General features: G+C 53.6%; 2 protein-coding genes, 1 long non-coding RNA gene and 2 other non-coding genes across 8 annotated transcripts; 4 read left to right on the top strand and 1 right to left on the bottom strand.

The window, feature by feature from the left end:
• Window positions 1-3,472: 3,472 nt before the first annotated feature.
• LOC126944803 (uncharacterized) lies at window positions 3,473-5,526 on the bottom strand. Its single transcript, XR_007722187.1, has 2 exons — window positions 4,667-5,526; window positions 3,473-3,921 (listed from the first exon to the last, which is right to left on the bottom strand). It is a non-coding gene; the product is annotated as an uncharacterized LOC126944803 (long non-coding RNA).
• A 1,525-nt stretch (window positions 5,527-7,051) lies between these two features.
• On the top strand, window positions 7,052-14,513 carry ZNF213 (zinc finger protein 213). 2 transcript variants are annotated; one of them, XM_050774406.1, is made up of 6 exons: window positions 7,052-7,193; window positions 8,956-9,469; window positions 10,199-10,322; window positions 10,526-10,599; window positions 10,771-10,894; window positions 12,506-14,513. In XM_050774406.1, the coding sequence occupies exons 2-6, from the start codon at window positions 9,071-9,073 to the stop codon at window positions 13,162-13,164; spliced, it is 1,380 nt and encodes a 459-aa protein (XP_050630363.1). In that variant the 5' UTR covers window positions 7,052-7,193; window positions 8,956-9,070; the 3' UTR covers window positions 13,165-14,513. The 2 variants fall into 2 exon arrangements, with proteins under 2 accessions (XP_050630363.1, XP_050630362.1); XM_050774405.1 differs by lacking the exons at window positions 7,052-7,193; window positions 10,526-10,599; window positions 10,771-10,894 and having other exon boundaries at window positions 8,903-9,469.
• Window positions 14,514-15,527: 1,014 nt separating this feature from the next.
• LOC126944647 (caspase-14-like) lies at window positions 15,528-21,699 on the top strand. Of its 3 annotated transcripts, XM_050774354.1 has the most exons (12): window positions 15,528-15,788; window positions 15,878-16,018; window positions 16,147-16,342; window positions 16,438-16,526; window positions 17,363-17,473; window positions 17,611-17,778; window positions 18,656-18,878; window positions 19,195-19,311; window positions 19,470-19,562; window positions 19,715-19,789; window positions 20,327-20,430; window positions 21,090-21,699. In XM_050774354.1, exons 1-12 carry the CDS (start codon window positions 15,714-15,716, stop codon window positions 21,201-21,203), a joined length of 1,506 nt encoding a protein of 501 aa, XP_050630311.1. In that variant the 5' UTR covers window positions 15,528-15,713; the 3' UTR covers window positions 21,204-21,699. The 3 variants fall into 3 exon arrangements, with proteins under 3 accessions (XP_050630311.1, XP_050630313.1, XP_050630312.1); XM_050774356.1 differs by lacking the exon at window positions 17,363-17,473; XM_050774355.1 differs by lacking the exon at window positions 19,470-19,562.
• A 371-nt stretch (window positions 21,700-22,070) lies between these two features.
• On the top strand, window positions 22,071-22,143 carry TRNAR-CCG (transfer RNA arginine (anticodon CCG)). Its single transcript has one exon. It is a non-coding gene; the product is annotated as a tRNA-Arg (tRNA).
• Window positions 22,144-24,203: 2,060 nt separating this feature from the next.
• On the top strand, window positions 24,204-24,276 carry TRNAR-CCU (transfer RNA arginine (anticodon CCU)). Its single transcript has one exon. It is a non-coding gene; the product is annotated as a tRNA-Arg (tRNA).
• The last annotated feature ends 2,506 nt before the right edge of the window (window positions 24,277-26,782 follow it).

Raw genomic sequence — 26,782 nt, 5'->3', positions numbered from 1 at the left:
TGAGGAAGGAAATTCCTTTGGAACTGCCTTTGTGGGCACTCGCCTGCCCTGCAAAGAGCTGCTACAGAACAGAACTTCCCTGAACTTGACTTCTTGCCCGGGTCATACCCCTGCATACTTGTCAGACAGATGGACCCTCCTGTGTCTGTCCTGCGCTGTTTTCCTTCACTCTGTCATGTGCCCCACCCTGCTGGGGGTATGCCTGGTGATGTGTAGTTCCCTGGGACTAGCTGCTATTTATTGAGCACTTACTGTGTGCTGAGTCTTCAACAGTGTCTTTAAAGAGATAGAAGCCTATTTCTCATGGTAGCATCTGGAGGTGGGCAGGAGGCAGGCAGTCTGGGGTGGGGCCGGTTCGGCAGCCCTACCCCACAAAGTGATCAGGGACTCAGGTTCCCTGCAGCCTGCGGCCCCTCCATCATTGAAGCTACCCCTCCTGGGGCACTGAAGTGCCATCTCACAATTCCAAATTTAAATTTTTTAATCACATGTGAATACTATGCACAACTCTGTTAATAAATTTGAAATTGTAGATGAAAGAAATGATTTTCTGGAAAATATAAACTACCAAAATTTACTCAAGAAGATATAGAAATTATGAGTAGCCAATGTCTGTTAGAAGAAATTATACGAATACATATAAGGAGTAAAGATACTCTTTACTTTCACTTATTTTTTAGAGATAGTATCTAGCTCTGTTGCCAAGGCTGGTGTGCAGTGGCATGATCCTGGTTCACAGCACCCGGGATGGAATTCCTGTATTCAACTGATCCTCCATTCTCAGCCTCCTGACTACCTGGGACTAAGGTGCCAGCAAGCCCAGCTAACTAAAAAAAAAAAAAAATATATATATATATATATATATATATATTTAGACACAGTTTTGCTCTTTTGCACAGGCTGGAGTGCAGTGGTGTGATCTCCACTCACTGCAACCTCTGCCTCCCAGGTTCAAGCGATTCTCCTGCTTCAGCCTCCCAAGTAGCTGGGATTACAGGCACCCGCCACCACACCCAGCTAATTTGTTGTTTTTTTAGTAGAGACAGGGTTTCACCATGTTGGCCAGGCTGGTCTTGAACTCCTGACCTCAGGTGATGTGTCTGCCTCAGCCTCCCAAAGTGCTGGGATTACAGGTATAAGCCACGCACCCAGCCTTTTTTTTTTTTTTTTTTTGTAGAGACAAGGTCTCACTATGTTGTCCAGCCTGGTCTTGAACTCTTGGCTTCAAGTTATCTACCTGCCTGGGCCTCACAAAGTGCTTGGATTACAGGTATGAGCCACCACACCTAGCCCTCTCTATTTTTCTTTCTTTTTTTTTCTTAAACGGCATTTCTTAAACGGTTCTGTCACCCAGGCTGGAGTGCAGTGGTGCGATCATGGCTCACTGCAATCTTCCCCTCCCAAGTCCAAGCAATTCTTTTTGATGTGTCCATCAAAAAGCTCCCATTATAGAAGGGGAGAACAGATATTGGGGAATAACTAGAAGTCTTTCTGCTGGAAATGTGAATATATAGAACGTCCTTAACAAGAACATGAATATCTGCCATGCATAAAGGCGGGCGCCTGTAGTTCTAGCTACTTGGGAGGCTGAGGTGGGAGGACACTTGGGCCCAGGTGTTCCACGATACAGTGAGCAGTGATTGCACCACTGCACTGCAGCCTGGGTGAAAGAACAAGACCCTGTCTTGTTCTTTTGCACAAATACGTATCAGAGACCAACAACAGATACTTAATCATGTTATAAAAAGCAATTTCATGAACTTAAGATCCCAATTTTGACTGCAGTCTTCAATTTTTAACATTGTTTTGAGTTGTAAATGCTGCAGGATTGACAGAGGCTGGGCGCAGTGGCTCAGACCTGTAATTCCAGCACTTTGGGAGGCTGAGGCGGGCGGATCATGAGGTCAGGAGATCGAGACCATCCTGGCTAACACAGTGAAACCGCGTCTCTACTAAAAATACAAACAATTAGCCGGGCGTGGTGGCGGGCGCCTGTGGTCCCAGCTACTAAAAAAAAAAAAAAAAAGAAAATATAGTCTATAAATAATGAAGAAAGTAAAGTTGTGGTTTTTTGGTCCAGAATTTATACTCATTCTGTCAATCTTTTTTTTTTGTTTGTTTCAGATGGAGTCTCACTGTGGCCCAGGCTGGAGTGCAGTGGCGCGACCTCAGCTCACTGCAAGCTCCGCCTCCCGGGTTCAAGTGATTCAACTGCCTCAGCCTGCTCAGTAGCTGGGACAAGGTGCCTGCCACCATGCCCAGCTAATTTTTTTTATTTTTAGTAGAGATGGGGTTTTACCGTGTTAGCCAGGATGGTCTCGATCTTCTGACTTTGTGATCCACCCACCTCCGCCTCCCAAAGTGCTGGGATTACAGGCGTAAGCCACCACGCCCAGCCGCCTTAGACTATATTTTCTAGCTAGAAAAAAACAGTGGGCTGGGCGTGATGTCTCACGCCTGTAATCCCAACACTATAGGAGACCAAGGCAGGTAGATCACTTGAGGTCAGGAGTTTGAGACCAGCCTGGGCAACATGGCGAAACCTCATCTCTACCAAAAATACAAAAATTAGCGGGCATGGTGGCGCACACCTGTAATCCCAGCTACTTGGGAGGCTGAGGCAGAACTGCTTGAACCTGGGAGGGGAAGGTTGCAATGAGCTGAGATCACACCCCTACACTCCAGCCTGGGCGACCGAGAAAGACTCCATTTTAGAAAAAAAAAAAAAGGGTCCAGGCGTGGTGGCTCATGCCTGTAATCCCAGCACTTTGGGAGGCCAAGGAGGGTGGATCACGAGGTCAGGAGTTCAAGACCAGCCTGGCCAACATGGTAAAACCCTGTCTCTACTAAAAATACAAAAAATTAGCTAGATGTGGTGGTGTGCTCCTGTACCCCCAGTTACTTGGGAGGCTGAGGCAGGATAATTGCTTGAACGTGGGAGGTGGAGGTTGCAGTGAGCAAAGATTGCGCCACTGTACTCCAGCCTGGGCCACAGAGCAAGACTCCGTCTCAAAAAACAAAAAACAAAACAAAACAAAAAATGGCCAGGCACTGTGGCTCACGCCTGTATTCCGAGCACTTTGGGAGGCTGAGGTGGGCAGATCATGATGTCAGGAAATCAAGACCATCCTGGCTAACATGGTGAAATCTCTACTAAAAATACAAAAAAGAGGCTGAGGTGGGCGGATCATGAGGTCAGGAGATATAAACCATCCTGGCTAACACAGTGAAACCCCCTTTCTACTAAAAATACAAAAAATTAGCCAGGCATGGTGGCAGGTGCCTGTAGTCCCAGCTACTAGGGAGGCTGAGGCAGGAGAATGGCATGAACCTGGGAGGCGAAGCTTGCAGTGAACCGAGATTGTGCCACTGGACTGCAGCCTGGGTGACAGAGTGAGAATCCCTCTAAAAAAAGAAAGAAAAAGAACACGTGAAAAATTATCAGAAGGAATAAGAAAGTGCAATTAGGTGGTCAATTTCAATATAATTGTATGCAAACTTGCCATATACCAGCAATGCTCAATAGAAAATACAGTTCATGTGCCAGTTACCAATGTATGGCCTCTCAGCCCAAACACATCCTTTTCGTTCTGCTCTGTGATACTGAGCTGGATGACATCTCAGCTTTGGGTGAGATCCAGCGTGATACCCAGCGGGACTCTACGCAGTTCCTTGCTAGCCAGCTTGATGTTGTTCTTCTCCAATAGAGGGCGATGGAGGAACACTGTCAGGTCAGAGCGGAAGGGAGGGGCTGTCTTCTTCCTGGTGCAGTTCTCCAATGCGGCCAGCGGAGGGCAGGAGAGGTAGCCAGTGGCCTTCACTTCCGTTGTCCTCACCTTGGTCCGGCAGCTGCCCTTTCCGCTGTCCGCCAGCAGTGAGTTCTCGGGGCACCCACTCCCTCTTCTGAGGTCCAGTCTCTGCCTTGAATTGAAAGGGGAAGGGCTCTTTCGTGTTTCCAAGTTTCCTCCCTTTTTACTTCCTCAGTCCTAAGGGCACAAGTTCCTTCCTGCAGTTGCTATTCTGTAACTCTTAGAAATCTCTCTTACCCATTTGGGTAACCATCTTCACAACTAAACAATTATTTTTACCAATTTTTCTCTTCAAAACAATGGTGTGGCCGGGCGCGGGGGCTCAAGCCTATAATCCCAGCAGTTCGGGAGGCTGAAGTGGGTGGATGACCTGAGGTCAGGAGTTCGAGACCAGGCTGGCCAACATGGCAAAATCCCGTCTCTACTAAAAATACAAAAAATTAGCTAGGCGTGGTGGTGGGTGCCTGTAATCCCAGCTACTTGGGAGGCTGAGGCAGGAGAATTGCTTAAACCGGGGAGGCAAAGGTTTGCAATGGGCTGAGATCGCACCATTGCACTCCAGCCTGGGCAACAGAATGAGACTCTTTAAAAAAAAAAAAAAAGTATATTCCAATGAAAATAACAGGCAATTCACAAAAGGATAAATAGAAATAATACTTGAAAAAAGAAAACATATCCAGCTTCCCTAGAAATCAAGGAAATGGTAACTATATTCATGGAATTTCTCCCATTGGGCTGTTGCACAGAATAAGCGTGAGATGTAAAGGACTCAGCTCACTGCCTGGCAATATAAACACTCCATACATGGTAACTATCATGATTTAAAAGTTTAATAGGATAGGCACAGTGGTTCTCACCTGTAATCCCAGCACTTTGGAAGAAGGCTGAGGCAGGCAGATCCCTTGAGGTCAGGAGTTCAAGACCAGCCTGGCTAACCTGGTGAAACCCCATCTCTACTAAAAATACAAAACTTAGCCTGGTGTGGTGGCGTGCACCTGTAATCCCAGCTACTAGGGAGGCTGAGGTGGGAGGATCGCTTGAACCTGGGAGGTGGAGGTTGCAGTGAGCCACGAAATTGCAGCACTGCACCAGAAAAAAAAAAAGTTTAATATGTATTACTGTGGACCTGGGGACGCTACATCAAGCTGTTTCCCAGTTGAACTGGAATGCCACAACAAAGGCTGAACACTGTAAATGTCCAAATCTGGAGGAACAGAGGAAGGTAAACATTTGATTCTCAAGTGGAAGATCAAAGCATTACATTCTTTCTGGAGGACAGTTTGGAAATATGTACACAAAGTAATTTGGCAATTCCATTTCTGGTTGTTCTCAGGGAAATGTTCAAGCAAATGCATAAAGGTGTATGTAGAAGCATATCTGCAAATACAGAAAGATGGAAACAATGTAAGTGTCCAAGGGTGGCGGACTTAAAAGATGAAAATTCTGCCGGGCATACTGGCTCATGCCTGTAATCTCAGTACTTTGGGAGGCCGAGGCAGGCAGATCATCTGAAGTCGGGAGTTCGAGCCCAGCCTGACCAACATGGAGAAACCCCATCTCTACTAAAAATACAAAATTAGCCGGGCATGGTGACACATGCCTGTAATCCTAGCTATTCGGGAGGCTGAGGCAGGAGAACCGCTTGAACCCGGAAGGCAGAGGTTGCAGTGAGCCAAGATGGGGCCACTGCAGTGCAGCCTGGGTGACAGAGCGAGACTCCGTCTCAAAAAAAAAAAAAAAAATATATATATATATATAAACTATATATAATATATATATACACATTCACAGACATATAACTAAACAGTAAAACTGTAAGAACAGACTAAAATATGAACAGTGCTTATTCCTGGATGGTCGTATTAGAAATGTTTTTTACCTTCATTCATTAAACAAATATTTACTAGGCATCTGCCATGTGCCAGGCACAATTCTAGGTGTTCGTGGTAGGGCATTAAAAAGTGTCTGCCCTCATGAACACTTATCGTTGAGTCGTGGGAAACAAATATTACACAAGTATATGTCAGGTAGTGATAAACATTAGGGAGAAAAGCAAGGCAGAGCTGAGGCTGTTTACAGAGCTCCGGGAGGCTTCCTTGAGGGGGTGACGTATGAGCAGAGTGAGGGAGCAAGCCTTGTGGCTATCATGAGAAAGCTATCTTTATGATTTGCCAATTAATTTTCTTAATTTTCTCTTCCAAGCATGCAACACCTACAAAATTAAGACAAAACAAACCAGGAAAGCTCTTTCCATTTATGAAAGATATCTGGAGCCTGAGATTATCTTCGGGTCGAGGCGTGGAAAGAGTGGGAGAGGATCCGAGGGTATGGAAAGGAGAACCCCGAGCCCCCCTGCTCTAGATCCCTCAGGGCCGTTGGATCCCTGACGCCCCGCAGCTCCTGGTGGACGAAGCAGCTGGTGGGAGAGCGCGGGACTGCGGCCAGGTCAGTGTCTTCTTGCCGCGTCCTGCTAAGGCGACCCGAAGACAGAGGATCGCCGCAGGAGGCTCCGCGCCCCTTACCCGACGGCATTTCCCAGGAAGCTACACGCCTCTCCAGGGAATTGGGAGGAGCGGGACCCAAGAGGCTGGAAACAAGTCTCCCAGGCCCAAGCTCCACCGCCCACGGCCTTTCGGCCCTCACCTACGAGTTGGCATAGAAAGACCGTGGCGGAAGGAAAACGCCGCTCCAGCGCATCCCTTCCGGCGGAGCAGGCGCTCCACTCGTGGCTAGGCCATATGCCCTCTCCTTTCCTCGGGCCAGCCTTGGCTTCCCCTTTTTGTCGCTCAAGGGCCAGAGGCGCAAGGAAATGTGACAGAAAAGCGGCTACGAAAGAAAACAAAGCAAATCTAGACGTAAAACGTTGCCTTTCCTCCCGGATGCAGGTGTATAACGCATATGGCGTTTCCGTCTTCTAATAGGGAGCCTGAGAATTCTTCCTGTTCATTGGCCATCAGTCAGGGAGAAGGCGGGCTCAGTGAACGAACGGCTTTCTGGGAGCTAGGGAATGCTTGCGCCGCGTAGTTTCCCAGCGAGCCCTGCGACCACTTCCGGCGCCGAGAACTGGCGGCGGAAGTGGTGTCTCCTGGGCCGCCGTGGGCGTTGTGTGTTTCGGGGGCGGGGGCGGGGACGGGGGCTCTGGCCGCCTGGCTCCGACATCAAGCACCGGGCTCCGGGTGGCCGGGATCAGCGCCCCGAGGCAGAGGCCGGAGGGCGGGCGCACTACTAGGAAGTGCTGGGTCCCCCGCGCCGCTCTGCCCTCTTGGTCCGCGGGCAGACGCCCCTGCACGATCGCCGCTCGCCCCGCGGGCGAGGCTGCGGGGGACAGCACGGGGCTCTGGCTGGCTCGCCTTCCCGCCTGCCGTGTCCTGCTGAGCGACCCTGGTGAGTCCCGGCCCTCTTCGAGGAAAGTCTTCTTCGAAGTCACCAGAGGATGAGAATGGTGCACGCACCTTTCAGGGGTCTTGTGAGGAGCAGAATAAATAAAGCGCCTAGGGTGGACTAAATAATTGGAAACAACCCGAATGCATCACTTGAGTATTGATTAAGAAACTGGAGCGTATCCGTACCGCGGAAGCTCATAGTGCCGCTGTCTGTGCAGTAAGGTCTCATTTATGTAAAAACACATGAAGCACCTTCTTTTTCTTTTCTTTTCTCCCCCCATGGATGGCTTTTTTAGTAAAAGCACAGAGAAAAGGTCTGGGACGTCACTTGTCAGACTGTTAAGTCGGGGGGTACAATTGCATTGAGGAAGGGAGAGTTTTACGGACTTCTGTATTGTTTGAATCTTCCCCCCTTTTTTATTACGATGGTTTTTTTTTTTTTTTTTTTTTACTTTTTTTTTTTTTTGAGACAGCCTCAGTCTGTTGCCCAGGCTGGAGTACGGTGGTGCGATCATAGCTCATTGCAACCTCAAACTCCTGGACTCAGGAGATCTTCCCTCTTCAGCCTCCCCAGTAGCTGGGACTACAGGAGCCCCACCCGGCTTTTTTTGTTTTTTGGTACAGATGGCGTCTCACATTGTCTTCCCAAAGTGGTCTTGAACCCCTGGCCTCAAGCAATCATCCTATCTCTGTCTCCCAAAATGCTGGGATTACAGGCATAAACCACCAAGCCCGGCCAGTTTGTATTTGTATTGTTGAAACAAAAAATCGATTACTGAAAATTGCATAATACACTTTTCAGTAAAGAGTAACGATGTAAGGTATAAAGGTGTCATACATTTATATGTACCTGTGGATAAATGGCTTTGGATGGTGTCTATGAGGCCTTCTGTGACACCTCAGGGCCAGATGTGTTTTGGAATTCAGAGGTTTTCAAATTTGAGAAAACTAATATAGTGCACATACAATATATCAAGCACATCTCCAGAGGGATCTGGGGCAACACTAAATAATGAAACACATCAGTTAAAATTTTTTAATTAGGCAGGGCGCAGTGGCTCATGCCTGTAATCCCAGCACTTTGGGAGGCCAAGGCGGGTGGATCACAAGGTCAGGAGTTCGAGACCATCCTGGCCAACATGATGAAACCTCGTCTCTACTAAAAATACAAAAATTAGCTGGGCGTGGTAGCTGGTGCCTGTAGTCTCAGCTACTTGGGAGGCTGAGGCAGGAGAATCGCTTGAACCCAGGAGGCAGAGGTTGCAGTGAACCAAGATTGCACCACTGCACTCCAGCCTGGGCAACAGAGTGAGACTCTCTCAAAAAAAAAAAAAAAAAGATTTTTAGTTGATGTATAATGTCCATACAGAAAAACACATCAGTGGGTATAGCTCAATGAATTTTTATAAACTGAAGATATATGTTATTAATATTTCTGCCATAATTTTGAATATTTACATTTAGTGGAATAAATTGAGATTATAAATATGCTTATATCAGGTCAGGTGGTGCTGCCAAATGATTGATATTGGGTTTTGCTTTCAAAGAGTTATGAAATACCCGGGTTTTGTATTTCTGGCTTTGGGATGAGAGCTTGTGGGCCTGTGTTAATAGAGATAGTCACGTGAGCAAGGCATTACAGTAAAGCCTAGAAAAGGCTTCAGGGCCATGAAAGGATGGGACTGGATGGCTCTTCAGCCTGGGGTTTGCTCCTGTATTCCACATCCTTCCTCCTCAGTCCTGCCATTTTGCTCTTTCCCCAGGAGTACACATCCAGATGCCGGCCCAGCAACCACAGGGGATCCCTCTGGGAGACTAAAAGTACAGGTTCTGGGGCCCAGGTTGAGGCCGACCAACCCTGAGCCTCAGGCCAGGGGAATGGCAGCCCCCTTGGAGCCCCAGGACCAGACCTCTGGGGAGGGAGAAGGGCTTCTGATTGTCAAAGTGGAAGATTCCTCCTGGGAACAGGAATCTGCCCAGCATGAGGACAGCAGGGATTCCGAAGCCTGCCGCCAGCGCTTCCGGCAGTTCTGCTATGGGGATGTGCATGGGCCTCATGAGGCCTTCAGCCAGCTCTGGGAGCTCTGCTGCCGCTGGCTGCGGCCCGAGTTGCGCACCAAGGAGCAGATCCTGGAGCTGCTGGTGCTGGAGCAGTTCCTGACGGTGCTTCCAGGGGAGATCCAGGGCTGGGTGCGCGAGCAGCACCCAGGAAGTGGCGAGGAGGCTGTCGCCTTGGTGGAGGACCTACAGAAGCAGCCATTGAAAGCCTGGCCGCAGGTGAGGGGCCCTTCAATATCCAGAGTCACCTGGATGGTACCTGGCGAGTAGGTACCCTGCAGAGATAAGTCTCCTAGAGGCTCACAGGGTAGGGGAGACACAGAGCCCCCAGGAGCAGGCACACAAGCACAGCATGCCATGGGTGCCTTTCTGAAAGATGCAGTCCAAAGTAAATGTGATTTATTTTTTGCGGCTGTGGAAGGCAACAATAGGGCTGAAGTGTGAATGTTCCAGAAAGGAAGTTTTAGCTCCATGCAGGGTCTGCTGATGTTTATTTGCATTTTGCTCTAGGCCTGGCTCTGAGGACACTAGGGTGTGCAGAGAGCCAGCTCCAGAGTGGGGCTAGAAGGTGGAGCTGTCCGGGGCCCCAATTACCTTGTGGGATGTTGGATCCTTCATATTGGATGCATCTGGGGAGGTTCTGATGAGTGGCTAGGGGATGGGGTTGTGCCTTTGGCAGGAGGGTCCCCAGCTCCCCGCTTGCTAAGTGGCTGTGATTCTGGCCTTTCAGGGCTGGTTCTTGCCTCGTGAATGATCAGGGAGCGTCCTCGGGCACACAGCATTGCCTGGTATCACATTCTCCTCTGGACTTTCCTGGGGCACCATATTGGTCTCCTTCCCACACCCCAGCATCCTGAGGGTCATGTCCTGTGTCTCCTTCCCAGGGAATAAACTCTGTCTCCCCTGGTCTGGTCTCGGGCTGATGAGCATATTGTGGTTCCTGCACAGGATGTGCCCTCGGAGGAGGCGGAACCCGAGGCTGCAGGCCAGGGATCTCAGGCCAAGGGGCCTCCCCCGATGGTGGGGGCACGGAGGCGGCCATCTGTTCCCCAAGAGCAGCACAGCCATAGCGGTGAGTAAGCCTCTGTCCTTGTGGGCAGTAGAGTGGCTGGGCAGGGACTTAGCTCTGTCACCGGTATTGCCCTAAGGGTCATAGGCAGGACAGCTCCCTCTGTGAAGTCTAGGGCATGTGTGAATGCGCACAGGTTGGGGAGGCCATAGGCATCGGTGTCAGGCCTGGGCTGGCCTTTCTAAGGCTCCATTCTTCTCCTTCAGCCCAGCCTCCTGCTTTTCTTAAAGAGGGGCGTACCAGAGAGACGACGGACACCTGCTTTGTCTCTGGGGTCCATGTGAGTCACCAGTCCCTTTGTCTTCTTTAAGGCACTTGGCTCTGTTGAGTTTGTAAAATGGGACTTACTGTCCCATCAGGCCTCTTTCATCTGACCCATCCTGTCCCCGCCAGTGCTGCTGGGAGGCCTGAGCAAGGGAGCCCTGAGCCAGGTCTTCTCGCCCCATTCCAGGGACCTGTGGCATTGGGAGACATTCCATTCTATTTCTCCCGGGAAGAATGGGGCACCCTGGACCCTGCTCAGCGGGATCTCTTCTGGGACATAAAGCGGGAGAACTCCCGGAACACCACCCTGGGTAAGCACCCAGGGCCTTTGGGTCCAGGCTGGCCGCCCCCCATCCTGTTGGAACTTCAGTCTTCTTTCTCACCCCATCCTTAGCTGGTTCCAAAGCAGCCTATCCCCAAGTCTTGCCAAGAGCCTGAGTAACTCCTTTCTTGGCTGACGATCAGTTTTTGTGCCTTTCCACATGCAGCATGGGACGGCGCCAGCGCTGCCGAGCCCTGAGTGCTCGTAAGGGCAGCTTCTCCTTTGAGTCTCACTGCCTAGTGCATAGAAGAATTGTCCCCATTTTACACATAAGGGACCTGAGACTCAGGTCAGTGGATGCTGAAGGGACACAGCTGGGAGTTGGATCAGGCATGGCTGTGAGGCCACTTTGGGCTGCCAGGAGCAGGGGTGCTGACGGGGAACCCCAGCTGCTCACCAGCCTGGGCCCCTGCTTGTCAGAACTGCCCTTACCAGTTCCCTCTCCACGCCAGGCCCCTTCTCAGCACCATCAGGGATCATCTTGTTGAGTCCACACTCCCAGCAGGATGGGCTGCGACCTCTGCCCAGATCTGTCATGTGTTGAGTTTGGAGAACTAGAGCCTGCATGGTGAAGGGAGCCACACTAGCCAGACCAGTTTGGTTTCTCAGTTTCCGACTGTGACAGTTGGGAAAAATTTTTTCTTTATTTTCTTTTTTGAGATGGAGTCTTCCTCTGTCGCCAGGCTGGAATGTAGTGGTGTGATCTCAGCTCACTGAAACTTCCACCTCCCGGGTTCAAGCAATTCTCCTGCCTCAGCCTCCTGAGTAGCTGGGATTACAGACATGAGCCACCATTCCTGGCTAATTTTTTTGTATTTTTAATAGAGACGAGTTTTCACCATGTTGGTCAGGCTGGTCTCGAACTCCTGATTTCGTGATCCGCCCACCTCGGCCTCCCAAAGTGCTGGGATTACAGGCGTGAGCCACCACGCCTAGCCCTTGAAAATTTTCAAAATTACTGTAAATCTTTTCTGCTGTGGAGCTTGATATCTGGGGTTCAGAGTGGGACATTGGATCCCAGTGTGGCTTGCAGGGCACAGATGGCTTAGGGGGCTGGCCTATGCAGGCAGGATCAGAGGCTTGCTCAGACTGCTGCTCTGCCGCATTTTTTCATCATCCCTGTTTTATTTGGGTTTTTGTTTTTGTTTTGTTTGTTTATTTTTAAGACAAAGTCTTGCTCTTGGAGTGCAATGGCATGATCCCGGCTCACTGCAACCTCCGCTTTCTGGGTTCAAGTGATTCTTCTGCCTCAGCCTCCTGAGTAGCTGGGATTACAGAGAAGTGCTACCACGTCCTGCTAATTTTTGTATTTTTAGTAGGGACGGGGTTTCGCCATATTGGCCAGGCTGGTCTGGGACTTCTAACCTCAGGTTATCCGCCTGCCTCAGCCTCCCAAAATGTTGGGATTACAGGCTTGAGCCACTGCGCCCGGCCAATCACCCCCATTTTATAGATAAGGAAACTGAGGATTCGGCAGTGTGAGCGCAGGGCTTTCTGAACCTGGAGGCCAGGAAGCTTTCCCTAGCCTTGTTTCTTCCTCACCTCAGCTCTGGCCCCAGAACCGAGTGGGACTGAAGAGGTCGCCTCCTTCCCCTTGCAGGTTTGGGGCTCAAAGGCCAAAATGAGAAGTCCCGGCTGGAGGAGGTGGTGCCGGTGCTGCCGGGCCAGACAGGCAGCGACGTGACTGTGTCCTGGAGCCCGGAGGAGGCTGAGACCTGGGAGAGTGAGAACCGGCCGAGGGCGGCCCTGGGCCCAGTGGTGGGTGCGCGACGGGGGCGGCCACCCACTCGCCGGCGCCAGTTCCGGGACCTGGCAGCCGAGAAGCCACACAGCTGCGGGCAGTGTGGAAAGCGCTTCCGCTGGGGCTCGGACCTGGCGCGGCACCAGCGCACGCACACGGGCGAGAAGCCGCACAAGTGCCCCGAGTGCGACAAGAGCTTCCGCAGCTCCTCGGACCTGGTGCGCCACCAAGGCGTGCACACGGGCGAGAAGCCCTTCTCCTGTTCCGAGTGCGGCAAGAGCTTCAGCCGCAGCGCCTACCTGGCTGACCACCAGCGCATCCACACGGGCGAGAAGCCTTTCGGCTGCAGCGACTGCGGCAAGAGCTTCTCGCTGCGCTCCTACCTGCTGGACCATCGGCGTGTGCACACCGGTGAGCGGCCCTTTGGCTGCGGAGAGTGCGACAAGAGCTTCAAGCAGCGTGCGCACCTCATCGCGCATCAGAGCCTGCACGCCAAGATGGCCCAGCCCGTGGGGTGAGCAGCCAGCGTGGCCGGAAACTTGGGGGAGGCCCAGCCACGGCACATCCTACTTCATTCACCACTGGGACTCTCCTTCTATTTGTGGCCACCTCCTGGGCTGTCCGAGGGACCCCAGGGTACCCCACACTCGGAGCTCGCCTGCCCTGCTCGGCTCTGAGGACTTGCCCAGCACTCAAAGGGAACGGAAGCCCCCCTCCCGTCCCCTGATCTTGTCGTCTTTCCCCCTTCTGCGCCTAGCGTTTCTCTTCCCCTCTAGTTTCTGGAGCCCCAACACATTCCTGACAGGGGCAGCAGGGTGGCGAGGACTCAGGTCTAGGTCCCTTCCCAGAAGCCCCCGAGCCTCATTTGACTGTGTGGCTCTTTGGCCCCCACCCTCTGGGGTGGGTCCATGAGTCAGGCCTCTGCCCTGCCAACCTGTGCCTTTCAGTGGGCATGGAGGACTGGCCTTGGCCCCCAGGGGGTTGCTGGGCTTTGGGACGGACAGTCAGCCCACACCTGTGGGACCACGGGTCTTAGGGCGCAGGGGCTTTCTGGCCCCCACCCACTTCCGTTTCCAGGCCATGACCACTCTGCCCTGTCCTGGCCACACGGACTCGGCCTGCCCTTGCCCTCGGTCTACTTGCCCTAACATGAGGCTCTGAGAGCCACTTGCCCACCAGTCTGGTGAGGATAATGGTGGCTACAGCGACAGGAGGCCAACCCTGGAGACCAAGAACAGGGTGCCTGGCTGCCAACTGCTCCTCCAGAGGTGCGGCTGCACCATACTTAGCACTAGCATTCTATCAGCACTAGCATCCCACTCCATTGGCACTGGTACCCCGCTCCATCGGCATTAACGCCCCGCTCCATCGACACTGGTGCCCACTCCATCGGCACTGGCACCCCGCTCCATCCGCATTAATGCCCTGCTCCATCGACACTGGTGCCCGCTCCATTGGCACTGGCGCCCACTCCATCCCCCGCTCCATCAGCACTGGCGCCCCGCTCCATTGGCACTAACGCCCCACTCGGCGCCCCACTCCATCAGCACTAATGCCCTGCTCCATCGGCACTGGCGCCCCACTCCATTGTCACTAACGTCCAGCTCTATTGGCATTAACACCTCGCTCCATCGTCACTACGTCCAACTCCATCGGCACTAACGGCCTGCTCCATCGGCACTGGTGCCAGGTTCCATCGTCACTAACCTCCAGCTCCACCGGCACTGGCGCCCCACTTCATGGGCACTTTGCTGCTGCCTCCTGAGCACTGCCTTCCATGAACAGGGACAGACCAGAGGCCCTGCAAGGACTCAGCCCTGCGGGCCTCCAAAGGGCAACAGAAGAGTATTAATAAATGTGAAAACTTCCCTCCAGAGTGTTCTGTTCTTTCGGTGTCTGGAATGTGGGGAAACCTGGAATATAAACCCTTTGCCCTGGCCTTGTGTCCTGGTGGCACATTCTGCTGCGCTGTCACCAAGGGGAGCCACATCCTTGGTGTCCAGTTTGGCTGGGCCCCAATGGGCAGCCGTGTCCCTTGGGACTCTTGTCCCCATGTGTCAGCCAGTGCCTGCCCTGCTCTGGGGGCACCATCTGTGCCCTTGCAGAACAGGGAGTTGAGCAGGACTCAGGGTCTTCACCAGGCCACTCCTCTCTCACAACTGTGAAAGGAAGAAGGGCCCAGAGACGCTGCTTGGTCAGTGGTGGGACCCTCTTGCTGCGCGTTGGGGATCCAGAACTCAAGGCTGCCCCAGACTGAGTCCCTTAGAGAAGGGGCTGACAGTGGGCCTGTCCTTCCCACCAGCCCCTGACATCCAACTTCTCCCTACCAGGAGCCCCAGGCCGGGGCCCACCACGAGCTGGTGGGTGTGTGGTCAGAACTAGTGATCACCCAGGCACGACCCCTCCTTCCACCCGTGCTGGTTCCATCTCTTTCACCTGCTGGTGGCCTCAGGGCCCTTGGCTGAGGGGAGGCGGGGGCCAGTAGATGCTCTGGTCCCTTGGTAACAGGTGTGCATGTGGCAGCCCTCTCTGCCCCCAGGCCTTTCTCAGCCAACCTCCCATGCACACATCATCCTGCAGTGCCTGCCATGGTTTGCCGTAAGAAGCAAGAGAGGTCTTGCTGTGGACAGGACTGATTCCAGTTGGTAATTTTTACCTCTGGGGGCCTGGTGTTGTGTGCATGCGTGTGGTGGGTGGCCAGGACGGTACAAGGACTTCTTGGTGGTGGTGGCTGGCTCCAAAGGGAGACACTCGGGTGTAACGAGATCAGATAAGCACGTAGGCCAGGAGCTAAGAATAGGATTCAGCACAGGTTCCTGGCTCAGATACGGGCACATCAGTGCCAGCAAAGAAGTCACCGGCAGAAGCCAGAGAATGGAGCCTGAGCTGGGAGAGCGGGGCCAGGACCCAGGGTTCCAGGGAAGGGGCAGAGTCCAGCTCAGCTCATAAGCAGAGCTGATAGCAGTCATTAGGAGAGAGGGCAAGGGTTAGGACCCAGGGCACTGAAAGCCCAGGGCCAGGAGGCGAGCTTCGTGCTTGGTGCTTGGAGGAAGCCCCGCCTGGCCCTATGGCCTTTCTGGTGGCTGGGACCCTGCGGGTGGCCACGCAGATGGCAGACACTCGAGACAGCCTGGGGAGAAAGGTAGCAGGCGGCACCACCCGGCCCAGCTGCTCCTGCCTCCCAGCTGAGCCCCAGCCCAGCCCAGCCTAGCTCTGGCCTTACCTCCCCAGGGGAAGTACGATGTCCGGGGTCCAAAGGCAGCCCTGATGCTCATCAGCCCTGGGGTGGTGGCCGCTGCAGTCACTGCCCTGGAGGATGTGTTCCAGGCCCTGGGCTTTGAGAGCTGGGAGAGGAGGCAGGTCCCAGTCCAGGTGAGCCTCTGCCTCTTACCTCTACCCTCAGGCCCAGCACCGAGCCCTTCCCCACTGTCCCCTGACCCAGGTTCTCCTCCCGACCCCAAACCTCCCCGGACTCAAGCCAGTCTCACTTTTGCCCCTAGGGCTTCCTCGAGAAGCTGGCTTGGTTCCGGGAGCGGCTGGATGCCCACAGGCACCCTGTGGGGTGTGCCTTAGTGGCCTTGGTGGCCCCCAGAGGGCAGCTGAAGCAGCCACAGCAGTTGGTCCGGGAGCTGAGTGGCTGCGGGGCCCTGAGGGGCTGCCCCAAAGTCTTCCTGCTGCTCTCGAGTGGCCCTGGGTGTGAGTGAGCTGGCTCAGGATCCAGGGGCTGGGCAGGAACCCAGGAGCAGAGCCTCGGGCCTCACTCCAGGCCAACGCGCTGCTTCTCCACTCAGCTGCCCTGGAGTCCGGAGCCTTCCTTGCTGGCCTGAGAGAGCTCTGTGGCCGCTTTCCTCACTGGTCCCTGGTGCAGCTGCTGACGGAGGTGGGGACGCTGGAGGGGGAGGCCCAGGGAAGTGGGGCTGCTTCTGCTGTCTCTGCTGGTTCTGCTGTGTCCCCCTGAGTCAGTTACAGTTAGATTCATTCACGTGTATCCTCCCTCCGATTCATTCTACAAACCTTTATTGTCTACAGAAGTGGTATCAGCCCCCCACCCCCAACTCGGGACCCCCGACAACCCACTCAGGATGCCCCGACACTCCAGACTCCTCCCAACTCCATGCCTTGGCCCAAGCGGTTCCCTCTGCCTGCCATGCCCTCTTGTTGTCCCAGGAGCCCTGCACAGTCCTCTACAGGCTGCCAGCGATGCCCTTCCTTGCATCCATGCATGCACTTCAGACTGCCCCTTTCCACACCAGGCAGTGATTATCCGCCCTGTTAGATCACAGGACCCTGGAGGCTGGGACTAGGAATGATTCAAGTCTGGTCTCCAAGGCTGAAGGTCTCACTATGCAGTTGGGTGGCCCCTGGGCAGCCCTGGAGGTGAGGGGGCCCCAGCTGTCCTCCACAGATTGCCCAGCAGGGTAGTGCCCACCCCGTGAGCCTTCCCAGCAGGCCCTGCCCTACTCTAGGGAACATCCCCACCTCTACGCGCACTGATCCCAGGGCAGGGGTCAATGGTGTGGCCACTGTCCATTCGAGACCATCCACGCCCAGCTAAGTCCAGAACCTTGAGCCTGAACTGGAGCCTGGGTCTCGCTTGAGGCCATCCTGCCTGTCTGTCCTTTGCCGGCCTCCTCCTCTCTGCATTCTAGCAGGTGACCCTGAAGAGACTATAGAAGCCACAAGCCTGGCTGAGTCTTTTCTCGGCCCCATCCTCAGCTCTTCCGCAAGGTGACTGAAGAGTCCACAGGGGGCACCTGCTGCCCTGTCCTTCGGAGCTCCTTGCGGGGAGCACTGTGCCTGGGAGGCGTGGAGCCCTGGAGGCCTGAGGTGAGGGGGACAGGGCAGGGGTCCAATCACATGGCCACAGTTTCCAGTGGGAAGAAGCTTAGGGAGACCCAGGCCGGGGAGGCCAGGAGCTGGAGTCCTCTCAGGCCACTTCAGATGCGTCTTAACCCTCTCTGCAGCTGGCCCCTGGTCCCAACACACAGTATGACCTGTCCAAGACCAGGGCTGCCCTCCTCCTGGCTGTGATCCAAGGCCGGCCTGGGGCCCAGCATGACGTGGAGGCGCTGGGGGGCCTATGCCGGGCCCTGGGCTTTGAGACCACCGTGAGAACGGACCCTACAGCCCAGGTGAGGGGAAACCAAGAACTTATGCTGGTGCTCTGAAGGAAGACCCCTCCCTAGGAACCTGGGGCCTCTCTCCTGGGCCTCTCTCCATCACTGGCAGGAAGTGCACCACACGTCTAGCCTCTGTCCTCCTACTGCCTGCGTCGGGCCTGTCACTTCCCTGCCTCTAGAAGCCTGGTCTCCAGGGTCTCCAAGGCCTCCCTCATTGGCTGGTTCTCGGCCCCCCCCCACCCCCCCCCAGCTTAAAGCTTTAGCTGCAAGTCTTGGTTTCCCTCTTGGCTCCCAGCAGCCCACTCCGCTCTCCTCACACCTCTCAACTTCTTGGTGCAGCTTCCCCACCAGGGCAGGAGGAGAACTGGCTCCAGGAAGCTGGGTCTCTATGTCAGCTCTAAAGAGGCCATGCCAAGGCCTTGCAGGAGGGAGTTAGAAAAGGGCTTCTGGTTGGGCGCAGTGGCTCATGCCTGTAATCCCAACACTTTGGGAGGCCGAGGCGGGTGGATCACTTGAGGTTAGGAGTTTGAGACCAGCCTGACCACCATGGTGAAACCTTGTCTCTACTATAAAGACAAAATTAGTAGGGCGTGGTGCTGCACGCCTGTAGTCCCAGCTACTCAGGAGGCTGAGGCAGGAGAATCGGGTAAACCTGGGAGGCGGATATAGCAGTGAGCCGAGATCGCCCCACTGCACTCCAGCCTGGGTGACAGAGCAAGACTCCATCTCAAAAAGAAAAAAAAGAGGGCTTCCTCCCTGGGTCTGTGAGTGGCAGGTGGTGGGAGGCCAGGTGGGTAGGATCTGGGAAACCTTCTCAGCCTGGCAGAGGGCAGCCAGGGGCTGGGGAGGTGGTGGCTTTGGCCCAGGCCTCAACATTGTTCCCACCCAGGCTTTCCAGGAGGAGCTGGCCCAGTTCCAGAAGCAACTGGACACCTGCAGGGGCCCTGTGAGCTGTGTCCTTGTGGCCCTGATGGCCCATGGGGGACCACAGGGTCAGCTGCTGGGGGCTGACAGACAAGAAGTACAGCCCGAGGCACTGATGCAGGAGCTGAGCCGCTGCCGGGTGCTGTGGGGCCGCCCCAAGGTCTTCCTGCTGCAGGCCTGCCGTGGGGGTGAGTGGCCCGGCCTCCTGCCCTCACTTCTCGGCCAGCCTTAGTCCCCAGGACTCACTGTCTACCTCCTCCAGTAAGCCTGGGTACCCGCCCTTCCCTGTCCCCTCTCCTGTCCTCTCCTAGAGGTCAAGTCCATGACCTTGAACCCTTAACTCTCAACACTTGTCATTCAGAGCTCTGAATGTCTCCAGTCTGGCAAGCCTGCCCTGGAGCTCTGGAGCTGGGTTCTCACCTTGACCTCACGTTCACACAAGACCCCTGAGCACCCCCAGGTATCCCCGGAGTGAGACTATCTGCCTCTCCCCACCCTCTTCAGGAAACAGGGATGCTGGTGTGGGGCCCACAGCTCTCCCCTGGTACTGGAGCTGGCTGCGGGCACCTCCATCTGTTCCCTCCCATGCAGATGTCCTACAGATCTACGCTGAGGCCCAAGGTGGGTTCTGCCTTCCTTCCAGGGCCTGGGTTTGGGCAGGGCTGGTGGTGGGGACTGTCCAGAGAGCATCTCCAGGGCTCTAAGCTGGGGTATGGCTGCCACCTGCATCCTCTGTTTGCCAAGACAATGGGAAGAAAAAAATCTTCCTTAACTGCAAGGGCCTTTGGGAAATGGGAACTTCTTCCCCTGTTGGAGCCTGAAAAGAACGCTGGAGTCGGCAAGCTCAAATAGCTTTTCTGAGGTCACAGTTGGTAAGTGGCTGGGCCAAGCTTTGAACTTCCGTTTGTCTTTCCTGCCCTGCGCTCTTTCCACCTCCCTGGGCTGCCCTTAAGCCACAGATTGGGAGCTCCTGGAGCTGATGGAGTTCCACAATGTTGATCACTGGAATTGATTCCTCTTGCAGGCAGCTCCTGCAGGGGCGCCCCTCCAGGGAGGTCTGACCAAGCAGACATCCTGACGGTCTACTCAGCCGCGGAGGGTAAGGAGATGGGTCATCGGGAAGCCCGTGGTTACACAGGGCCCAACTTCCTGGCCTACGATCTAGAGTAGCCTTAGGGGCAGCTAGGGCTTAGGGTTGGGGCACAGAGATGCCAGCCCAGCTGTGGTCCAGCCATGTTCCCTACATGGGTTACGATGTGTAGTAACAGCAGTGATGGTGAGTGCTGTGAGGTGCCGCTGTGCCAACCACTGTGTGTGCAGGTTTCCTCTAGGCTGTGAATTCCACGAGGCCGGGGAGATCTGCCTGCCCGGAGGCACTGGTCAGTGTCTGGCACATAGTAGGTGCACAGTAAATGTGTGCTCAGTAGTCAATCTCTCCATAGGCTCACCTCTGCAAATATCTAGCAACAACTTGTTCCAGATGCAAGAAGTCCCTGCTCCCTGCCCTGTTCTCTTGCCTGATTCCTGGGTCCTGCCTGCTTGTACCCCACCTTCCACCAACAGTAGGACCCCTGGAATTGGAAGGCAGAGGGTTGGGGCCCTGGTCTGATGCTCTGGCCCTGGTCCCCTGACCTAGGCTATGTGGCCTATCGCGATGACAAGGGCTCAGATTTTATCCAGACACTGGTGGAGGTCCTCAGAGCCAACCCCGGGAGAGACCTGCTGGAGCTGCTGACTGAGGTGTGTTGGGGGGTTCCGGGGTGACAAGGGGCAAGGAGCTGGATTTGCCCTTCTCCCCAGCCCTTCTATTCTGATCACCTCCTATGAACTCCACTGGCAAAAGAGGGATCCTCTGCCCTCAATACTACAAGATAACCAAACACAGGATGCCCGACGCTGCACAGATGCCATCCATAGCAGTTCTTACTCACACGTACTGCAGTTGGGTGGGGAGGAGGACGCTGCACACCATGCGGGGCCACCTGGGCTTGTGCTCAGAGCAGGGTGAACCTGCAGGGCCAGGGGGAAGCTGGCTTTGTAGTGACAAGAGAATGAGATGCCCCCTGGTTCTCACAGGCAGATGTGGTTGGTTGGTTTGAGTATTTCCAAGGCCTGTCAGGGGGCTGAAGTCCATTAGGCTGAGGACCAGGTGGGGTGCAGCTGGTCTGCTGAGAGAGGACCTACGGGGTGGGAGCCTGTCCTGCTGGGTGGGGACATGTCCGGCCAGAGCAGAGGAATTCACCGTTAGTCCTCTGGAGCTCTGTGAGCCTCAGAGATATCCCTCCCGGCAGCCCTTGAAATTTTAGGCCTTGCAATGCACCAGGCCAGCAGCTCTCCCTTGGGGCAGGGTGAGCCCCGGAGGGCTGTAACCCCAGGCACAGGCTGGGTGTGGTCCTCAGGTCAACAGGCGGATGTGTGAGCAGGACGTGCTGGGCCCCGACTGCGATGAACTCCGCAAGGCCTGCCTGGAGATCCGCAGCTCGCTCCGGCGCCGGCTCTGCCTCCAGCCCTGAGGGCGCCGCGGCCACCCGGGGGCTGCTGAGACGGTGGCAGAACTCCAGCGCCATTCTTGCCTCCATCCACCCCCCAACCCCCGGTTTCCACATCCGAGAGCGAAGCGTGGCAGCGTGGGGGTGGCCGTGCAATAAATATCTGCTGCGAACAGTGCCTGTTCTCAAAGACGTGTGAAATAAGTGAGATAATGTGTGTAAAGCACCTGGCACTGCATATGGACGCAATAGTGTCCATGGGAACTGAGCTGGGGCCTGTGCCCAGGTTCCGGGACTCGGGAACCCAACATGGGCTGGACTGGGCTGGGCTGGGTTGGCAGTTCGGTTATGGGAGCATCCAGGGGGAAGAAGGGTACCAGGAAGAGGACGCATATCCCTCTCCCAGCCATGTCCCTGTGCATGCGCGCCCCACCTCCACCCCGCGCTGGGCCATAGAAACGCAGGAGACACGGCCTCCGCTTTCCAGGCGGCCAGAATAAAGTCTGGGGCCAAAAGCCTTTGAAACACACCTTTGCAGGTTCACCGGTGATGGAGCAAGCACAGGGGCTGCGAAAGCAGCTTGCAGACCCTGACCCAAAGCGGCGGGAGGCACATGGAGGAAAGAGCTCCCAAACGGCGTCTCGGAGGGGCCTGCGGCGGGGAGGGTGGGGTCGGGCGGGCTCGCCAGGGCTCGAACTCACAGCTCTGGGCCCACGGCGGCAGTTTCCGCCCAGCAGCCTCAGAAGTTGGGCGCGGTGGCCGAGCTCGCAGACTAGCCCACCGCAAGGCCCGGAAGGACGGGCCTCCCCCTCACTCTAAGCATGCGTATTAAAGTCACAGCATAGGCTCTAGAAAGCTTTATGAGAAAAGCTGCGGCAATTGTAGCCGCAGGGCCGCGTGGCCTAATGGATAAGGCGTCTGATTCCGGATCAGAAGATTGAGGGTTCGAGTCCCTTCGTGGTCGTTGCGAGGTTAATGTTTTCTTCTCCTGTCACTGCACCGTGGGCGACAAGTACACTGCACCCCCGAACTGAGTGAGCCGGTCAGTCGCCCCGGACCGCCCAAGGAACACTCGGACCTCGCCCTGCTCCTGCAGTCGCGCAACTAAGGACCTAGGGCCAGAATAGCAGAGAGGGCGACCCAGAGAGCTCCGGCAGGGCCCTGGGGAACTGCGGAGCTTGAAGACAGAGAACGCGAGTCCTGGGAGCTGGATTGACTTCACAAACTAAAGCTCAAGTGATGGAAACCGTGACAGACGCGGGGCTGGGATTGCTTGCGGTGAGGAGTTGCCCCATGGGGTCAAAGGACATGTGTAGTTTTCTGTTTTGTTTTGTTTTGGAAACGGAGTTTCGCTCTCGTTGCCCAGGCTGGAGTGCAATGGCGTGATCTCCGCTCACTGAAACCTTCGCCTTCCGAGTTCAAGCGATTCTCCTGCCTCAGCCTTCCGAATAGCTGGGATCACAGGCATGCGCTATCACGCCCGGCTAATTTTTGTATTTTTAGTAGAGAGGGTGGGGTTTCTTCATGTTGGCCAGGCTGGTCTCGAACTCCTCAGGTGATCCGCCCGCCTCGGTCTCCCAAAGTGCTGGGATTACAGGCGTGAGCCACCGCGCCCAGCGACATGCGTAGTTTAATTGATTATTGTAATGAAAAACTTTGTATCCTCTATCAACTGATCACGGGGTAGCAAAGTAAAAAAGAAAACAATCATAAATACCGGTGATGAACCGGGCGCGGTGGCTCAACGCCTCTAATCCCCGCTTTTTGGGAGACCGACGCGCAGATCATGAGGTCAGGAGTTCGAGACCAGCCTGACTCAAAAGATAAAACTCCGTCTCTACTAAAAATATAAAAATTAGTGGGACGTGGTGGTGCGCTCCTGCAGTCCCAGCTATTCAGGAGGCTGAGTCAGGAGAATCGCTTGAACCTGGGAGGCCGGAGGTTGCAGAGAGCCAAGATCTCGCCACTGCACTGTAGCCTGGGTGACAGGGCGAGACTCCGTCTCAAAATAGAAAATAAATAAAATAAACATTTCAATTTCAAAGAGTATCGCCAGGATTGAGTTAATATTTCACCCAGAAAAAAAAAATGTTTACCAGCGGAACCCAAGTTTAGTCCGAGTGCCGAGCAGCGCCGCGTTGGGGTATCCTTCCACCGGGTGAAGGCTGCGGAGAGTCGCAGCTGCAGGTATGTCCTCCGGTCGGCAGACACTAGTGACCTGGGATCGTGCAGGGTGTCGCTTTCTCCTTTAACTTATTTTGAGTTTTCAGTGGTTTACGAAGGTATTTGTTTTTGGTAGAGACGGGGCGTTCACTGTGTTGCCCAGGCTGGTCTCGAACTCCTGGACTGAAGCGTTTACTAGGTATTAAGGGAAAAGAACTTCATTAAAATATAGATTTTTTGAAAAGGAAAATAACACACATGTTGGGGCAGGAAAGTAAACACCCAACGTTGCGATCCTGAGATTAACACCGAGCCAGCTGGGGATGTAGAGGGCAAACTTTGGAGGGTCATTATTAAGAGGCTTCCGACCACTGGGCGGCACCGTTCGTGTAATGGATAATGCAGGGGAGGACGACGGAGACCGACACTTCCGCAAGCGGCGGGCTCGGGATGAGGAGCGGGTTGCTGAGCAGGCATCGCGTGCCCCTTCCCATACACTCCATCCATCTCAAATGCATCTTTCACTACTAATTACCCCTAGACTTGGGTTCTCTTCTGAATGGAGACTAGGGCTCGTGAGGGAGTTGATCCAGGCACCTCTCGCACTCTAAGCGAAGATCATACCCCTAGACCAAAGAGCCGAGGCAAAAATCTGCTGTTCTGTGTCCTTCAGGTCTCTCTGCACGTGCGCGGTCTCTTTGGGGCACCGAGGATGCTCAGGAGCGGACGAGATCTGAACCAGAGCTTGGATTCCCGTGGAGGGGCGGGAGAAAGGCCAGGATAGGACAGGCAGGCTGTGGGGGAACCATCGCGGAGTGACTGAGAGACTGGTCTAAGACAAGCGCCATATTGCTACCGTCCGCCCCGGTGGCCTAATGGATAAGGCATTGGCCTCCTAAGCCAGGGATTGTGGGTTCGAGTCCCACCCGGGGTAAAAATGGGATGAATTTTAGGTTCTTGAACGGGGAAAAGAACTGGAATTTCGTTATACTCCGGTGGAGTTGCGGAGTTCCGGGAGGTTTCCTAGACAAGCTGTAAATCAGAAACTCGTACCTGTTTTAAAATAAGACGAGCTATTTCAGGTTACAGGAGAAACAAGTTGGACGTTTTACAGGATTTTAAGTTCCATCCATTTAACTTGGTAGAAAGAAGTGATTGTTTCTTTTTCCAGGTTTGTTAATTCTATAATGGTTACATATATTTTTGAAATCCTTATTTTTTAATAAACACACAATGATTCACAGATTAAATTACAGGACAACTGGTTTGTTTTAAAAATCATAAAACTGAGGCCAGGCGCGGTGGCTCACGCTTGTAATCCCAGGCTGTAATCTCCGTTTCAAAAAAAATCATAAACTGGATGGAGGTATAGATGAAACTACTTATCCATGAGTAGATAATGGGGGACATGAGGGGACATTGCACTATTTCCTCTCTTTTAATACATGTTTGAAATAGTCCATGGTATTCTTTTTTTAAATCCATGCAATATATGACGCCATCTTCAAGGTAAAAAATTCCCGAACTACAGGACATGGTGTAAAGTAAAATCAGAAGCTGCCCCGATGGGGACCACTGCTAGAATTTTGTCATAAATATGTATAAAAACATGGTTGGCTTTTGCCTTTAAAACCCGTAATAGGGCCGGGCCCAGTGGTTCACGCCTGTAATCCCAGCACTTTGGGAGGCTGAGGCCGGCGGATCACCATCACTAACCAGCCTGACCGACATGGTGAAACCCCGTCTCTACTAAAAATAGAAAAATTAGCCGGGCGTGGTGGCACGCGCCTGTAATCCCAGCTCCTCAGGAGACTGAGGCAGGAGAATCACTTGAACCCGGGAGGTGGAGGTTGCAGTGAGCGGAGATCGGGCCATTGTACTCCAGCCTGGGTGACAGAGTGAGACTCCGTCTCAAATAAATAAATAAAACCCATAATTGGGACTCTTCTGTTTTTCCAGCTCTGGCCTGGCTTCTCCCACTTCCCCACACATCCTGGACCCCATCATCCCCACCTCAATGGCGTTACCTTCCTCACCTCAATGGCATTACCTTCCACCATCATAGGCCACCTGCAGAGAATGGCCACCACAGAGCTCCTTAAGGAAGCTGAGGCTTCCGTGATGGATTTTTTCGGGAGGCCTTGTGAAAGGGAGTGTCCTGGCCTGGTGCGGTAGCTCACTCCTGTAATCCCAGCACTTTGTGAGGCCAAGGCGGGCGGATCACGAGGTCAGGAATTCGAGAGCAGCCTGGCCAATATGGTGAAAACTCATCTCTACTAAAAATATAAAAATTAGCGGGGTGTGGTAGCGCTTGCCTGTAGTCCCAGCTACTTGGGAGGCTGAGGCAGAAGAATCACTTGAACCTGGGAGGCAGAGGTTGCAGTGAGCCGAGATCATGCCACTGCACTCTAGTCTGGGCAACAGAGTGAGACTCCGGCTCAAAAAAAAAAAAAAAAAAAAAAAAAAAAAAAGAAAAAGAAAAAAAAAAAAAAGAAAGAAAGGGAGTCTTCTCTGGTCTTCTCAGTGGTGTGCGCATCATGCATGATAGATACACTCCAATATTGCTTGGTGTCTTTAGGTTTCTTTCTCTACAGTTTGCCCGAGACGTTCTACCAGCCCAGTCTCATTAAACATAGGCCATCACTGAGGTCAATTTTCAGCCAACCAACCAAGAAACCTGGTAGGGCCATGGTCAGCTGCATGAGATAATATATTAACTATAGGCTCTTTGGAATGTGCACCCAGATGGATAAATTCACCAGATACAAAATCATATCCCATCCTCCTTATGATGGCTTAAAGTAGCAAAACTTGTTTTGTATCTGTTTTGTTTTGTCATGTATGCTGTTTTCTCCAAGGTCAGCCTTTGTCGTTCAAGATTCTCAATTTTGAGTCCAATCTGATGTCACCACTTCTTCCTAATCAGTACTGTTATTTTTCACACCAAAGATTTCCTAAGGCTGTGAATTCAATTTACATTGCCATTCTGCAACACGCCTAGTTAAATGACATGTTTGATTTTTAGCAATATCAGCCTTGTGGCTTTAAGGTTATTGTATAGTTGCCATAAATTGTCCCTGGGTCTCTGAATATGACTTAGTCTAGAAGTTTAGACACCTGATCTTGTCATTTTCTTTCTGTAAGCTAACCAGTTCCTTCAGAAGACTTCTTTCCATGCCATGAACTAATGAAAGTCCATGTGGTCGCCTGTGCTGCAACAGTCAAGCACAGCAGCCACTGGTCCCCCACGGCACTTGCTTCAGTCTGTAACTCCTCATAATCAACCAAGTCACACGTTGCCTGATCATGATGCCCTTGTATACTGTGAATTACAGCATCTCATGTCCATTGGTAAGGACCTCAACACTGCATTCAAGCCAAAATTGTCCAGGTAGCAGTCAGAAAACCATCAGCTATGTTTTCTTGTTTGTTTGTTTTGT

Source organism: Macaca thibetana, chromosome 20, assembly GCF_024542745.1.
Source record: "Macaca thibetana thibetana isolate TM-01 chromosome 20, ASM2454274v1, whole genome shotgun sequence".
In the NCBI taxonomy this organism is placed as follows: Eukaryota; Metazoa; Chordata; class Mammalia; order Primates; family Cercopithecidae; genus Macaca; species Macaca thibetana.
This window is presented reverse-complemented; position numbering and strand designations above follow the sequence as displayed.

Bases quoted from the DNA above. Each gene is read 5' to 3' on its own strand.
- ZNF213 (XM_050774406.1), top strand. From the start codon at position 9,071: ATGGCAGCCCCCTTGGAGCCCCAGGACCAGACCTCTGGGGAGGGAGAA. The intron at 9,470-10,198 runs GTGAGGGGCCCT...GTTCCTGCACAG, and splicing joins CATTGAAAGCCTGGCCGCAG to GATGTGCCCTCGGAGGAGGC. The intron at 10,600-10,770 runs GTGAGTCACCAG...GCCCCATTCCAG, and splicing joins GCTTTGTCTCTGGGGTCCAT to GGACCTGTGGCATTGGGAGA.
- LOC126944647 (XM_050774354.1), top strand. From the start codon at position 15,714: ATGGCCTTTCTGGTGGCTGGGACCCTGCGGGTGGCCACGCAGATGGCA. The intron at 16,343-16,437 runs GTGAGTGAGCTG...TTCTCCACTCAG, and splicing joins GCTCTCGAGTGGCCCTGGGT to CTGCCCTGGAGTCCGGAGCC. The intron at 17,779-18,655 runs GTGAGGGGAAAC...GTTCCCACCCAG, and splicing joins GAACGGACCCTACAGCCCAG to GCTTTCCAGGAGGAGCTGGC.